Genomic DNA, 17,683 nt, shown 5'->3' with positions numbered 1-17,683 from the left:
CATTGGTTGCCCTGGAATATTCTTCAAGTATATTTTTAATCCATTTAAATAGTAGATTTTATAACTAACTTTTTAATGTGTGCGTTTTGTTTTATTCTTATTCTCTTTTTACAGCCTTGCGAACAAGGACGCCGGATGAAGCGAATCCATGCTGTGGCTAACATCGGCACAGCACTGAAGTTCCTTGAAGGAAGAAAGGTAAGAGAGAAACAAAAAAATATTCAGGAAGAAGGCATGGGCATACTGATGTTTCCAGTATTGTCTGTGGGGCCAAAACGCTGCATTTAACCTATATAAACATGCAATATTATTGTGAGATAATTATAGATTTATCAAAAATTGCAAAAAAGATATTTCATGTCTACACTTCATTCATTATATAATGTTAAGAACTTACACAATCATAGTAACCTTATTATCAAAATAAGGAAATTAAAATAGGCATGATCCTATTAACTAAAGCATAGACATTAGTCTAATTTCAACAATGTTCCACCTATCATTTTATTTCTGTTCCAGGATCCAATCCAGCATCACACCTTGCATTTACTTAATTTAATTATCTCCCCAATTGTATGATAAGTCTTCATTCTTTCCTTAAGTCTTTTATGACCTTGACACTTTTGATAACTACTGGTCAGTTTTTGCTGAACGTCTCTCAGTTTGTGTTTGTATGATGTTTTCTTATGATTAGATTGAAATTAGATGTTTTTGGCAAGAATCCCAGGGAAGTGAGGTTGTATTCCTCCCAGTGCCTATTAGTGGATATAGGGTTTTGATATGTCTTATTACTGGTGATGTTAGCCTTGACAACTTGGTACAGTGGTGTCTGCCATGTTTTATTATGGTAGAGTTACTATTTCTCCCTTTATAGTTGAGAAATAACTTAGGGGAGAGAATTGAGACTGTGCTAATTTTCTACTTCTCTTCAAACTTTTGCGCAACTGATTTTAGAATCCACTTCAGTAATTATTTCTGTGATGCTTGCCTAGTAATGATTTTGTATTTCCTTCATTCCTTCTGCATTTATTAATTGGAATTGTTCTGTATGTATGAAATAAATTTGTTTATTCAATTATTTATTTCAGTATGGATTCATGTATCTTTATTTTATTCCATAGTTATAATCCATCACTATTGTCATTATTATCATTTTGTTGCTCAAATCAGTCCAGCTTTGGCCGTTAAGAACTCCTTCAGGCTGGCTCCTGCACCCACCCTTTTCACACAACCTCATCTATTTTTCAAGCACTTTCTTATTTTCTGAAACTATAGATGTTCTAGGCTTAACTTATATCCCAGGTCTGGAATCAACCACTTCTCTAAGAAGGCTTCATTCCTTTTGTTGGTGAATGGTATTTAGAAACCAAAATCTTAGTTCTAGGTGTGCTCATTGCTCCTGGGGTGTTATTGTTCCTAGGCCCTCTCAGCGGATAGACCTAGAAAATGTGTAAGTTTACTAATCCATGTATATACACATATCTATACCTCTCTCTCTCTCTGTTTCTCTTTCTCTCTCTCTGTCTGTATACATGTGTATACTAGTTATACATATTTAACTTCTCCTATGTGTATGTTTAAACCATTAGTTCAAACTGATACCTCTGATTCTAGTCCAATACCACAAAGTTTATTCTAGCCTTATGTGTTTATTTATTGCTGCTTTCTCTGGTAATGAAAAACCTGGCTCTTATCTATAATTTATTTACTTATTTTTTCAACCCTATGTGAATACACATAAAATAGTTTCAGAATTGCTAACCCATACCCATATGAGAAACAGATTTACAAACTGGAGAATAGTATTTGTGTATAGTTCTTTTTGTCTTTACTATTACAGTATCCAGGCAAAAGACTTTTGTTGTTGTCGTTGGTTTTTGAGACAGGGTCTCGCTCTGTCACCCAGGCTGGAGTGGAGTAGCATAGCACACTGTGGCCTTGAACTCCTGGGCTCAAGTGATCTTCCTGTCTCAGCCTCTTGAGCAGCTGGAACTATAGGTGTGCACCACCACACCCAGCTAATTTTTAAATTTTTTGTAGAGACCAAGTCTCACTATGTTGCTCAGACTCAAAAGACTATTTTTGAAATGTATTTAGGTTAGTTCTATTCTTCCCCATCCCCTTCAGTGTGATTATGTTATTCATTTGTCATAGAAGTAGGTTTGTTCATTATTGTGTTCAATTTTGCCCCTGTAAACACACACATTCTGGTTGATTTTGTTTATTTCGAGAGTCAGACATTACCATAGTTCTAAGAGCAAAGGTTAGACTTGAAAAATTACTACTCCTCTCTTCATTCCTATACTCCATTCTCATTCCCTGACTGTAACTGTAATTCCTACTTCTGGGTAACCAGTCTTTCTGGTTTCTGACATCCTTTCTGTGAGTTTTTTCATAACTGAAATGTGTTTTCATATACCCCTTTCTTTTTTACATGAAGAGTAGCATACTATAGATGTATTTTGCTTTTTTTCATTCAGCAGTATATCCTGGGAATTCACTCCAAGTCAGTTTATAAAGATTTCCTTATTAGTTTTTACAGTTGCATTCCATTGTCTGTATGTCTCACAGTTTATTCGACCACTTAGGTTGAATTTAGGTTGTTTCTAATACTTTCTAAAAGCAAACAATGATGTAATTAATAACTATGTGCATAAGTACTTTCATATTATTGGAGGTGGATCTTCTAGATAAATTTCTTGAAGTGTGATTGCCAGGTCAAAGGTAAGTGTGCATGTAATTTTGTTAGATATTGCCATATTTCCCTCCAAAAGGGCTGCACCAATCCTCTTAGATTTAGCCTTTACTAATTTGTGAGAATTTAGGAAGTCTGTGCCTGGCAGTACTAAAACGAGCTTTATTCCCAGATACCTCTGGGAAATAGAATGATCCAATTAGTTTTTTCTCAGTCTATATGTACTATATTAATTCATTTACTTGACAAATATATAATTGAGTACTTTCTATAAGGCAGGAATTCTGAAAAATGCAAAATAAAAGAAAACTTAGATTCTGGCTCTTAAATAATTTACAGATTAATAAATTGGTAATGCAATGAATCAGTGTACATCTCAGTCAGTTGGCAAACTTCATGCCCAAGAGAGATTCCAGGTATCGGGATGGTGTAGAAAACAATCTTAGCTTCTTAAACAACATTGGACAGTGTTTCTGGATCATTCTAATCTCATTCTTATTGGAGGGTTTCTCTTCTTCCTGCTCACCCTTCATTAGTTTTTCATATTAATAGAAAACTGAATGAAGCCTTGTTGGACAGGATATTTAGAGTTTTTTTAGGTCATTCATTCTCTCATTTCAGTTGTGTGGAAATAATGTCCTACTTCATTCTGAGTTATATTTATTGTTAGTTGTGAATTAATGTCTTAGAGAAAAATGTAATGACTTAACCTATGAAAGGCATTGTTTATAAGGAAGACTTATTTTCACAGAAAACCTGTTTTTACAAGGTCCATCTTCACAGAGCAATGCTAAGTAATAAAAACAATAAGTAGAGGAATCAGAGTTTAAATATTATATTTACTAAGGACAGAAAGGAATGTGTTTGAATCTCAGAACAAAATCCAATGAATTTCCCCTCTGGCCCCACAAGTACTTTAATCTTTTTAAAATTCCCTCTTACATCTCCCCACCCTCCAACTTATCTGAAACATGTCATTTTTGGCCACTGTTTCTTGCACTTCTCTGTCCCATTGCCCGACAGAACATTTGGCTGTGGAGAGCAATGAGTGTTGAGGGTTCCTGGGTGCCCTCCCGCTTATTTTTTTGTTTTCTTCTTTACAAATTAAGAACTTATGTCTCCATCATATTTTTAGGAATTTGTCTTTGAACTTTGTACTTACTTTGTCCTCCATTTAGATTTTTTGCTTTAGATGATAGGAAATTTATTTAATCCTCGTATTCTTATTGATCTTATTTTGAGGAATAATGAAGGCACTTCTCACATTTTACTGGGGAAACCCTATCACTGTGTTTATTTTTTCTCTTGTTTGCAAGGCTATTGAAAAAGACATATGTTAGAATCTGATAAGAAGCATATAAATGTGACTGGTGAATGGATCTACCATCACTTTCCATAAGTTTCTTTCTCCAATGAAGTGTCAGGTAGATCATTCTAAACAGTAATGCAGGAAGCTAACTGTGGACCACCGTCGTGCGGACAAGGGATGTAGTGCAGATTCCTAGGAGGTCCATAAGGCGATGCGAAGGAATGAGGTGAGACAGAGGCTCACTATGGTAACAGGAGCACGGAGCAGCCTGTGCTCTGTCTTGAAGAAGGGAGCAAATACTCAGTTTCAGCTAGAGGTACCTTAATGAAATGCAAGGACAGTGATCCCAGGTTTGCCAATTTGTCAAGAAAACTCAATAATCTGGATTTTTATCGAAATGTAATTATTTATTTTAATTTGTTTAAATTATGTATTAAATAAGGCAAGTAGTTGCCTACCTGTATTATTGTCTTACACTAACAGGTTTAAAAGAAGTAAACATACAATCTATAGCAGTTCTCAATTTTTTTTCTGTCATTGAACCTGATGAATAAACTTCACCAGTGAGACAAAATCCCGTGGGCAAACCTCAAATTATTTATAGTGATTTTTGTGGTAGCTTTTGCTCTGCGCCATGATGTAAAACTAGTCAATTTAAACTATTTATTCAAGAGTATTTATGGGATGATTTTGCATCTGATAACATTTTTTTAAGTAAAACATGTACGAATTTCTGAACTTTATTCTTAATAACACTTCATGAAATCTTGGCTGAGAATCATTGATCTGGAAGTCTGAGGAGTACTTCATTGTTCGTTTAAATTTGTTTAGGAATTATGAAAGGGATGCTGAGCAATTGTCGATTGTAGGATACGGAGATTCACTGAGATTGACTTACCACATAAGTTCATTTTGTTGGGACTTAGCAAGCAACTTTCTAATGGCTGGGAACACATCAAAATGAATAACTGGGGACAATCCTACATAGATTGACACCTGTCCTGAAGGCTTTGCAGCTATCATCAGCCAATAGTAGGGAACTGAATGCTAATAGTCTCTGTTTTACTGTTTCTTGGCTTTCCTTTGTTTTTCTTTATAATGTATTTCCAAAGTCATGTGCTAAATTTACTCCCTACATTTTTATTCCCTTTGAACAAATAACGCTGATTTTGAGTATTTATGTGTGTATATCATCTTCTCCCTTTGTTTTTCATGTCAGTCCATGTACAGAGGATCACCGGTTAGTACACATTTTAGAATTCTTAACTCCTGATTTTTATAGGTAAAAGAGAACATAAGTTTCATGCTATTTGGTAGCACACTTCAAAGTAAGTGCATCTTCTTAAACTATTCATCACGGTTTCTTTTAAGTTCCAGTCAACCTTTAAATATAAAGAATAACCTTTTTTTATTATTGTTTGTCATTTTAATCGATAATTCCCTGCATGGTGTTATATTTTTTCAACTTTAAACAAAAGAAATTTCTGGAATACATTTTATAGTTGTTTTTATTTTGTGCACCTAACAAATGCCCTTGAACTCTTCACTGAAACCATGTGCTTGTTTGTATTTATGGCTCACCCTACTTACTCTTGTGTACCACTGTGTAGGCATGACCAGATCTTACTGATGTCTAATAAAGTCCTAATTATTGCATAGTTAAATTGATTATAATATTCTAGTACATTACTAGTACAGTTTTTCTTTTTACACAGATTAAATTAGTCAACATTAACTCCACTGATATAGCTGATGGCCGACCCTCAATAGTTCTCGGATTGATGTGGACCATTATTCTATATTTCCAGGTATTGCACTGTAGTTCTTTTTTAATTGATGTAATGTCATGGAGGGAGAGAGTGGTAGACAATTTCAATAATGCCTTCATTTGCCATATCTTTGGGGTTTATCCTCAGCTTAGCAGACATGTGACTTTCACACATACATCGTTTTTTTGGTAGCAGGAGAATTTCCACTTTTCCCCTGCAAAGGTGTGTACATCACCCCAAAGATCTCCAGCTGAGGTACCCAATCTGAAAAGTGGGCACATTATAATGGAGATGAAATATACAGGGTGTCCCAAAAGTTACCATACATAGGGAAAATGGCCAGTTGTAGCTAAATATACCTTTATTTACAAAATATGCATTACAAAATTTTTCCTTTGTATGGAGATAGCCTGTAGATGTAGAAGGAACTCAAAAAAATTTTCTTTTATCTCTGGAAGGGAGCAGTTCTAAGCTCCTATTAGACACAAAGAGGAAAATGAACTTTCCATTCCATCTAGAATAATTACTCTAATCATTAGGTTTTATTTTCTTAATTCATGTATTTGACCAGTGTTTATTACTGTGTGTAAGATGCACCTGGAGGGGCAGTGGGAAGTACGAACAGGACCAAGACATCAACCATACCCTTTAAGAGCTTACATTTTGTCAGGGGTCTTAAGGGTGTTAACATTTATAGTTGGAATCTGATGAAGGAAGAACAAAGATGATTCTTATATTTTTTCTGGCTGTTAACTCACAAACAGATTGAAGAGCTGACCAGCAACCTGCCCCAGCTCCAGTCTTTGTCTGGCAGTGCCTCCTCCGTGGACAGCATAGCGAGCTCTGAGACTTCCAGCCCACCAAGTAAACGGAAGGTGGCCAACAAGATCCAAGGAAATGCTAAGAAGGCTTTATTAAAATGGGTTCAGTACACGGCAGGCAAGTGAGTACCTAGAGTTTGTCTAAATTTGAAACCCTTAAATAATTTGAGATATCAGTTTGCTGCTGATTGCACTTTTTAATAATCGTAAAATTTGAAGACATATTTGAAGCCATTCAGGCTTGGCTTCAGTCCTTGTTTCACTCTTTCCTTAAATTAAAATATAAACATGAATCACCACTAATATTCTAGGAAATGCTGTAATTATATCAATTCCGTCTTTATTCATGTGATTGGGCCTGATTAATTAAGTTGATTAATCCTACACTTTGCTTAGTAGCATGAGAGCTGATTCTATTCAGGTCATTGTTTATGATTTCTGCTCCTATTAAATAATCTCTGCACAAATAAATTAGAGATTTAAACTTAATTATCTCTTCATAAGACTACTGAATTCTATTTAATGACATTGTGAGCTAACATCCACATTCTAAAAAAAATGACATTTACTTTAATTTCCTGAAACTTTCTAGCAATTTTATTTTTAAATTGTTTTCCTTTGGTCTTATTTTTTATCAAGAATGTAAATTCCTTTTTCAACTCTAGCTTTACGAACTGTGCATTTGCTTCTAGTTTTCAGTTGTCTTCTAGGCATAATAAATTTACATGTGTATATATTTATGTGATAATAATGAATAGGAAATTACTACTCTCAAAATATATTTTCTCATAGCAATTCCAATAGAGCTTTCACTTGATCATACCAATATTTTGTAGTCTGTTGAGATCAGGGGCTAGTTCCTTCACATAGAAATTGTGCTTCTGTTTGATTTTCCTAAACATGTAAAATTAACTCACTTTCTATCTTGTTTTGCATGCCTAAATATAATCTGAATTTGATTCTGTACTGTGGAAAATAGCTGTAAACAAGTATTTACCATTATAAAATATTGAAGCACTAAACATAGGGAATTCTATTTTTAAAATGTTTGAAGAGCTAAAATAAAAAGAGAAAAAGATAAACATAGGAAAGATGTAATTAGTGTTACTAATTTGTGTAGTTTTGTTTAGCTTTTGAAGTGTGGTCTAGTTTGGGGTATATTTTTATGATCCAAGTTATAGTCAAAAATATTTCTGAAAACAAAGTTTTGTGACTCTTTAGAATATATAGTAGAAATTAAATAAAAAGCCCTTCCCACATTGCTAGTACACTGTTTGGGTCTATAATCAAACAGTACAATGGGCATTACTAACCTCTACTGCAGCTTAACTGGGCAGGGAGAAGGAATGTGGTAGGTACAAGAAGACTGGTACTCACGCACTGACATTTGTTGTGATGCTCTTGTGGTTAAACTTTGTAATAATGTCAGTATGATATTCTGTTGCCCATTGCTCCAGGTAGCATTAAATTAACCAAAAATAAATTTATTTTCTTTAACAATATAGTTCATTTAATAATGTAGTAAACCCAGATTTAACGCTGTTGGAGTTATCCTGCATTTAATTTAGTTTCACGCATGTCTTGTGTGTCAAAGACATACGAGAGTCTGGTCATAGCTTGAAGTCATTCTTGCAACTTGTGTGTTGTTAACATTAGTGGAAATTGTATTTTCCTTATTTGTGTAAATGTCCAGAATCATGGACCTGGAGGTCCTCCATCTACCAGCACATCAGTAAGATGTTTCTTTTGTAGCCACATAAATTGTAGAGGTTTGGGGAGATGACTGTCCTAAGCCATGAAAATTCTATAATGAACACATGATTCTATTATGCTACCAACCTGTTCATAATTTCTTCTAAAAGCTACTTTTTATATTATCCCAGTAAGTATTTTTCAAGCAACTTTTTATTTAACATATGTAAAAGACTTTAGAATCTGTATGTATTTCAGTATATGAATTACATTGTTCCTAAAATTATTAACTTTTATGGGACTCTATAGTTTGAAGGTTCATCACACTCACGAGATTGGAGACAGTGGGAAATCATAAATCATCTAGTAAACGCCAGACTAGTTATGAGAGTGTATTCATTGTTTTCATATAAATTTTAAAAATATTTAAGAAGTAAATTAAAAAATTATCTCAGTAACTCAAGATAGTTAAGCCCTCTCTAGTTTTTTAAACTATTAATAATTTTATCCACTATCAGTACAGATTTTCAGAAATAAAAACATTAAGTTATGGCATATCTGACATGTGCATACCTACTGTCAAATGGCTAAGAAGAGCAGTTATATTTTAGGACAAAACTAGTAAGATAACCAAACAAATTAATATACTTTTATATCCAGATTCATTCAAAGTAACTTAAAGTAAATATGTATTAGAGGTCAGAAATACCTATAAACCGGTCACATTTCACTACTTCTTTAGGTGATGTATCTGAGTTTTCTTTGGGTTTGTATCTAAGATTCTTAAATAAGAGGTTTAGGCTAAAACTAAAAATTTTTAGGAATATTACCTACCACTTTGATCTAATAAGAAACAGCATGTGTGTGTGTGTGTGTGTGTGTGTATGCATACATACATATATTTTTCAACAAATACAGAAGAAAGAAATGCATTGAAACATTTTTAATTATTCCAACATAGTAAAGATTTATAAAAGCATTTTATAGTTTTCTTTTTCAAAATAAAACAATAAACAAGTTTAAGAAAATCAGAAAATATCTAATTACATGGTGAATGTTTATCAGCTAATTATTTACACCCCACCTTATTTGTTAAAAACTAATTTTAGGTGTCTTAAAGAGACAAAATAATTTTTAAATGAGGAAGTGTGGGCAAAGAAAAGTATGATGAAGCCAGAGGCAGGTGTACAAATGAAGAGATAACGAGGTCATATTGCTCAACCTGCACGGATGTCAGATGTCTTCTAAAAAAATTTATATCCACATCACCAGAGACAGAAACTCTAAAAGAACTAAGGGAAGATTCAAGATTTCTTTACAATTACTGGAGTCTTATAAAATTATTTTTAAAATGTTATGAAGCCAGTGATTATATTCAATGATGGTATTTTCAGCACAGTATATTTTATGAAAACTGAGTGTGCATGGGTAAAACATGTTTTAAAGTGAATATTAAGTTTGCTGAGATAAAATTTAAGGGCGCTTACCAATTATATTAATCAACGTATCAGTCAGATTGCGTTTCACATGGAAAATTTGAGGTTCTGGTAAAAAAATAATTGAGTGCTGTTTCTGCTTTATTTAGAAACAACCGTAAAGTTAATGAGACTAATTTTTAAAAAGAAACTGCCAGTTGACTTTATCCATTGAATGCCACCTATTTAAGTGACCTTATTTATAGGCTCTATACCTAATCGAGGGGTGCTGCTGATTGATGCTCAGGGACATCTTTACAGCTCTCTTTTTGGAACTGCCTTTATAATTGATAAGTTATATGTAGAAAACAAAAATAACTAATTGTGTACTTGCCTTCACTTCTATTTTCAACAACAAAACTACCAGCTTGAATCGATTTCTTAACTATAACTGGCTTTGAATTAATCAAATACATCACAAAGGAAAAGAGATCCACCCCCAGGGTATGGCTCTCAAAGCAATTTAAAAAAAAAAAAAAGAGTTTAAAAACAATTTGATTGATGGCCGGGCGAGGTGGCTCACGCCTGTAATCCTAGCATTCTGGGAGGCCGAGGCCAGTGGATCGTTTGAGCTCAGGAGTTCAAGACCAGCCTGAGCAAGAGCGAGACCCCATCTCTACTAAAAATAGAAAGAAATTATATGGACAACTAAAATATATATACAGAAAAAATTAGTCGGGCATGGTGGAGCATGCCTGCAGTCCTAGCTACTCAGGAGGCTGAGGCAGGAGGATTGCTTGAGCCCAGGAGTTTGAGGTTGCTGTGAGCTAGGCTGATGCCATGGCACTCTAGCCTGGGCAACAGAGCCAGACTCTGTCTCAAAAAAAACAAAAAACAAAAAACAACAACAACAACAATTTGATTGGTGGAGTAGAGTAATTGGAATTATTGTCTGGACTTAGTTGGAGTATAAGATCTCTTGTGGACCCCTTAAACATACAATCACATGCCTCTGCATTTGTACATTCTAATGCATTTGATGTCATTTGACCACATCATCTTAGTCTGTTATAACTTATGCCTGTATGACACAGTGCTTCTTAGCATTAGAAATGTGTTAGATCTTTCTTTAAAAGATAATTATTTATGTATTATTATCATTTTTGGTGTTTTTATAATTTTTCCTTTTTAAAATTTTTTCAGACATTTTTCTCTATTTTCCTTTAAAAAAATAAGTGTAAAAAGGTGCTTTATATTGACTTTCTTAACTGAAAAATCTAACAGAAAAGTTTAAATATGGAACAAGAATTTCTACATCTTATCTTGTTACCCTATAAAATTTTCAGTTTGCTTAATGTTTCTCAAAAACAATGAACTGATATAGCTAATTGCATATCATTGGTGTAAAGTATTGGATTTTGCATGAGGCCTTGGAGAAAAGGCTCGTATGCTTTCAGAATGTGACGTTATTTTATGTTTTTATCACACTAAGGCACACTGGAATAGAAGTGAAAGACTTTGGGAGGAGCTGGAGAAGTGGGGTTGCCTTTCATTCAGTCATCCATGCCATTCGACCTGAACTAGTGGACTTGGAGAAAGTGAAAGGCAGATCTAACAGAGAAAATCTGGAGGATGCTTTCACCATCGCTGAAACGGAACTGGGGATCCCAAGACTGCTAGATCCCCAAGGTAGGCTGGATGATGGTACAGGGCAATACAGTGGGCTTGTATGTCTTAAACCCAGAGATTACACACGACTTCTGTAGTCAGGAATAAAATATGACTCCATTGCTCCACCCAGTATCAGCCAGGTGAACTGGACTTACTCAATATACTTAAGGTGGAATAGAAGTTTTGGAAGTGTGTGCTCAGGGTGTGGAGATGGGACAGGATAGAAGAATTACTCTATTTCTGTAACTCCAAAGAATATGGGAAATAGATTATTAGTAATCTAAGATTATATCTTTAAAATGTTGGTTATTAGCTACTTAGAAATGTTGGTAGCCATCCAGTGTTTTGGTGTCAATCAGAAAACTACACAAATGATTGACTAATATTTGTCATTTCAATTGTTTAACATATTTTTGGTACAGTTGTCAATTTTAAGACTTTCTGGAAGTGGAGTTAACTCCTTCAAGCCTTCAAAAGACAATTTTGATGCCTTCAATAAACTTTAATAAACTACTAAGTTGCTTGTTTTGTTGAAATAAAAGTATCAAAGCAAATTTTCCAAATGTCACTGATAATTTCTTATGTGGGTTGGCAATTATGGAAATTTCTATTAATAAATGCAGAGATGTAAATATACAGTGAAAGCAAATTATCCACCGCTCCTCAACCTTCCTGGCCTCTGGTTACCACCAATCTACTCTCTATCTTCATGATTATTATTTTTAAATAATGCAAATTATTTTTATAGATGGGAATTCAGAATGAATTTTCCTAGCTCTAAAACACATTGGATATACTTGTGTTTCCAAGAGTAAGTTACAAAGACTTGGTTGGGTTTTCTCTAGGGCCCTGTGAGATCTCTTGCTACATTAGGATTCTGCTTTGGGCCTCCTATTTTTACTGGGATAGCCAAGGACTTTCCACCTTGTTTCTGGGGGGGGGGGGGGGGGAGGGAAAAACTACACACATTCCCAAGCCATCAACTTCAGAGGATGTAACAGAGCTGAAATTTTTCCAAGCATGAGATGAGAGTATAAATTATTCTTTCATAGTCACTAGACTAAAATATCTTAATATTTTCTTTGGTGATCAGAAACTGAGGTTGACCAAATACGAGTCTGTCTCAGATATAAGGTGATCCTCTATTTTCCTAGAGAGAACTTCCCCTTCAAAATTTATTTAGCCAACTTGAATGAATAAACTTTTAGGGATACAGATTAAATAAGGCCAATAGGTATTATAATAATTATTTTATGATTTGGTTTTACACATATTTTATACATATACCATTTAGTAACAGCATATACTATGTTAACTCATGTGTTAAATGTTGCTTTTCTTTCTTCACATTTCCTGAGGCAGTTTTACTCATTCTTCACATGCATCTTCAACGTCAGTCGTCTTGTCATGTCTAAAACCACCTGTCAGTCCTCTAACAAATTTCAGAATACTTTGTTTCCTTTTAAATGGTATGAGTTACAGCATCTATAAAATCCTACATTGAAAGTCTCTAGAAATTATATCTCAAATTAAAAGGAACCTTTGTAAAATATTACATTAATTTTTTACTTTGTGGTGATTTGTTTTGTTTTGCTTTTGGCTCTATCCATTACTCTGCAAAATGTTATCATTTTCATTGCCTCTAAAATGTTTATTTTAAAGACTTGTTTACACCATTCCACACTTAATTTATGTAGTCTTACCCCCCTATATAATTACTAAATCTGTATAAATTTACCTGCTTGATTTTTACCAATTTTATTCTATAAATATCTGTAAGCTTCAAAACCACAATGGTTGAGATTTCAGGCTGTGTCTCCCTCTAAGAGTACTTGATAGTTCAAAGTACAGTGATTTAGGGAGAATGTCCCACAGTGAAGAGGGTGTCTAAGAAATTGAATATAAGGCACCTCCCTTTCCTCTAAAGGAAAATTTGTGATGGTGATGGGGGAGCTTATCTATATTTGGCCATATATATAATCGTATATGAGGCTATCATTCAGCATCACATCTGTAAGCATTTTCATACTATACACTCACCCCAATTCTAAAATGTACATATTATTTGTATTTTGTTAACTGGATAGAAGGGCTGAGTAACTATACAGTACTCAGATTTCTAATTAATTAATGTTGTGATTATTTAAATGAGACATATACTACTTCCCTAAAAGCTCTTTGTTAGAATGTGTGGTCTTTATTTTTTATTTTGTTAGAGACAGGGTCTCACTCCGTAACCCAGGATGGAGTGCAGTGGCCCGATCATAGCTCACTCTAACCTCAAACTCCTGGGCTCCAGCAAGCCTCCCACCTCAGCCTCCCGAGTAGCTGGGACTACAGGCAGGTGCCACTGTGCCTGGTTAAAATGTGCCATCTTTCTGAGTCATAAAATTTCCACCACATATTATCCACACTAAATTGATTTCCCTTCCCCTTGAAATTTTAGATAGTACTTCTATTTTCATTCTACATTTTGGACAGTGGTTTTTGGTACAATTGCTAGATTTCAAAACTTGTATTATTGAATGCTAATTAATTTATTCACATTTGGCTTTTGTTTTTCCAGATGTTGATGTGGATAAACCTGATGAGAAGTCTATTATGACCTACGTAGCCCAGTTTCTGAAACATTACCCTGACATCCACAATACAGGCACTGATGGGCAAGAGAATGATGTAGGTACTTGTTTTCTGCAAATATTGATAGTGAACGCAATGATAGTGGCTCAGATTTTTAAGTGTAGTGTTTCCAAAACATTTAAACTGGAGTGTATTTTAATATGAGAGCAACTGAATAAAAAATAGATACTACCAAAGAGGGAGTGATTAGAGGAAAAAGTTCTCTGGATTATATATTGGATATGTCAGAGAGAGCATTACTAATAGTAAATGCAACATATGTGATGCTGATGAATTAAAATTGAGGAAAGATAGCAGCGTTGGGAAATACATTTTAGTAAGGTGAGCATTGAAGTAATTGTATATCTGTCACATCATTTGCATGTCTAGATCTCATGTCCCCTTTTTCTACGTTATCTGATGAAATCTAATTCTGACTTTTGGATTTTATTGTATTTACTCACAGCAAACTTACGGAAGTAAGGCACAATTTGTAAAAGTTCTTATTATTTGCCATGGTTGGATTTTTCAGCTTTTCAATAGTTTAAATAACATTTACATTTTTCATATTGCTCAAATGACATATGTTCATTGGCACAAATTTAAAAATTGAGAGAAAAAGTAAAAGGAAAATTATCTTTACTTGAACATCTAGAGAGAACTTATCCTAGAAAAAAATTAATATGGTAGTGTTAGTTCCCAACATTTTTATTTGTGTATATAGACATAAAATATTTTAACAAAAACAGAATCATAGTGTCCATACAATTTTATAGTTTTATTTTTTCATTAATATTATAAAGAATTATGTAAGCCATCATATGTATACATAATAATTTATTACCCAATCTTAATTGTTGGAAATTTCTAATTTTTTGCTATTATAAACAGTGCTTTTATGAACAATCTTTAATAAGGTGTTGTTCTAAGATTCTTTTTTAGAAGTAGAATTCTAGGAATAGCATACAAAATTTTAATGCTTTTACACATGTTTTTCAAATCCTCATGTAGAAAGTTTGTCCCATTTCACACTCGAGCCAGCACAGCAGAGTGCCTGCTTTCCTGGTCTTTAGCAACAATGCATATGATCATTTTCTAAATATTTTGGAAGTAGTATTGTATTTTTTAATTATAGAAGGGTGTAAGATTCAGTGCTGAATTTAGAATTAATCATAAGGCTCTCTTTCCCTTCCTTTCCCTTTTCCTCCTGAAAACAAAATTTAATTATAAAGCAAATGGGATCAGGAAAAATAATAAATGGAATTTTCAAGGTATGTTAAAAACTCTCTCTGTCTTCATTACTCAGGTCTCAATTGGAGTTTTCAGAACATTTGAGATTACAATGAAGAACAATAAGAAACCAAACATTTTAAAGTGTATTTTCTAAATAGACTTAGAAACAGCCTAGGGAAGGAAAAGGTTATAGGAGCATAACCCAAAATTCTCAAGCAGGAAAAGATATTTTGCCAAGAGTTGGAAATCAGTGGCTTCATAAAAGAATTAAGCAAAACAACGGTAACGGCTCTTTCCTAGGTCTCTTGGATGAAGTTAATCTGGCGTTTGATAGAACTATGTTAGTTTCTTAAAAACTGTAATTTCAGGAAACCTCTTTTGTTCCTGGACAGGATTCGGGCACAAATATTGATCATTAGAGTAACTTATCTAGAGTTAGTAAAATAAATGTTTCTAAGAAACACCACAAATGGCTAAAGCAAAGACTCCATGTGCAAATGCAAGCATAGAATGATGCAAGTATTTTGGAGTCATTTGGAGCTTGTTGGGTTTTGACAATATAATTGGACATGAATGTTGCTGTCTGAATAAGAAACTCTATAAGAAAGCATGTTAGACTTATGCCATATAGCACAGAGAAAATCCTACCAAATTTTCATCTGGTTTTCTTATCTGAAGCCCTTATGTTATTCAATTGAATTTATATCTGATCTGGTTTCTGAATTTTTACTATTTTAATTTCTTTGACATTAATCATCTTCCCAGATTGGTAAACTCTGTGGCTGAAAACATCTAAAAAGCAAAAGGAGATGCTTTACTTAATATTCCTTCACAATAATTTAATGCAAAAAATCCTTAAAGATTTGAAGCACACATACTTCTTTTTTTTTTTTTTTAATCTCCTTGGAGTTTATTTAAAATTCAGATTCATGCCTCTTCCTGCCATTCGATTCCAACAATGGGTAGACCCTGGTATTCTGCACTTTTATTTTTATTTTATTTTATTTGTTTATGGCTGAATTGTATTCTTGTGGGGGGGGGATGTGCGCACACACACATAAGTGAATGAAAGAGAGAGAAAATAAAAATGAAAGTAAAAGAGAAAAGTAGAGAGAATGCTGAAAGTTTAGCTGCTTGGAATTTAGGTGGTCTTCTATAAGCAAATAGATCCCCATGTCTTTTTTTTTTTTTTTAAAGAGACAGGTTCTCACTCTGTTGCCCAGGCTGAAGTGCAGTGACACCGTCATAGCTCACTGCAGCCTTGAACTCCTGGGCTCAAGTGATCCTCCCACCTCAGCCTCCCAAGTAGCTGGGACTATAGGCACTTGCCATCACACCTGGCTAATTGTTAAAAGTTTTTGTAGAGTTGGCGTCTCACTATGTTGCCCAGGCAGGCCTTTAACTCCTGGCCTCAAGCGATCCTCCCACTTCGGCCTCCCAGAGTGCTGGGATTACATGCAGGAGCCACCTCTCCTGGCCCCCCCATGTCTTTTGAATGCATCTAAAAGTCACCAACTGTAGAAAAGCCACGAGACTAATGGATTCTGGGACTCTAAATACTGTTTTGCCCTTTGTTTTCCTCTTAGAAAGGAGAAAATTCAGTGTATAAATAGCTACATCCTTCTCACCTTATTGTAATTTGCTTGACACTTTCCCAGCACTAGAAAAAGTCATTACTAAATAGACTGTAATGAAGTTATTTTAAGAACATAATATTTTTCTCTCAGGTGACTTTTGCTACCAAACAGCTCCTCTTCGGGACAATCTCAAGTGCTTTTCAAATGCAGAAGTTGATGAGGAGTCTGTCCTCAGAGGCGCACAGTGAAATCCGTGCTTACTCCTTGCAGAGGTCACATGGACCTCTGGTACCATGGATAGACCAAGAGCACCCTTTTCCTCTGAGCTCATAAGAATGTGTTATCAGTGCTTTCCTGGGCATGAAAATCAACCAGGAATAAAGCATGTGCCTTGATTACGTACACCTGCTTATTCAGGAGAGCCATCGTAGGGAGAGCAAAAGCTTTGCATTCTTGGGCTCCAGCTCCATTCCTTTCTGTTGTTAACTATGATACTAATGTATCACTTATCCACTGTCATTTATTGAGTGATACTGAGTGCCAGACACTGTTAGGCAATGGAAATGAAAAGATACATAAGGCATTTGTGCAGTTGTCCCTCAATATCCATAGGGGATTGGTTCCAGGACTCCCTGTGGACACCAAAATCCTTAGATACTCAAGTCCCTGATATAAAATGGCATATTTGCATATAACCTACATGTATCTTCCTATATACTTTAAACAGCTCTAGATTATTTATAATACATAATGCAATGCAAATGCTGTTTAATGGTTGTTATGCTGTATTTTTGAATTTGTATTATTTTTTATTGTTATTTTTGTTGGTTTTTTTTCCTGGATATTTTCGATCTGAGGTTGGTTGAATCTGTGGATACAGAG

General features: G+C 34.4%; 1 protein-coding gene across 1 annotated transcript in view; it reads left to right on the top strand.

The window, feature by feature from the left end:
• Window positions 1-17,683, top strand: part of SYNE1 (spectrin repeat containing nuclear envelope protein 1) — a 427,753-nt gene that overhangs the window by 98,361 nt on the left and 311,709 nt on the right. Inside the window, exons 5-9 of the mRNA XM_045544593.1 lie at window positions 115-198; window positions 5,720-5,812; window positions 6,538-6,716; window positions 11,194-11,390; window positions 13,939-14,048. Of these exons, the coding sequence (XP_045400549.1) occupies window positions 115-198; window positions 5,720-5,812; window positions 6,538-6,716; window positions 11,194-11,390; window positions 13,939-14,048 (663 nt within the window). The remainder of the gene's footprint in view (window positions 1-114; window positions 199-5,719; window positions 5,813-6,537; window positions 6,717-11,193; window positions 11,391-13,938; window positions 14,049-17,683) is intronic.

The sequence above is a fragment of the Lemur catta genome, chromosome 2 (assembly GCF_020740605.2).
Source record: "Lemur catta isolate mLemCat1 chromosome 2, mLemCat1.pri, whole genome shotgun sequence".
NCBI lineage: Eukaryota > Metazoa > Chordata > Mammalia > Primates > Lemuridae > Lemur > Lemur catta.
The sequence above is the reverse complement of the archived record's forward strand: the minus strand, read 5'-3'. Positions and strand labels throughout refer to the sequence as shown.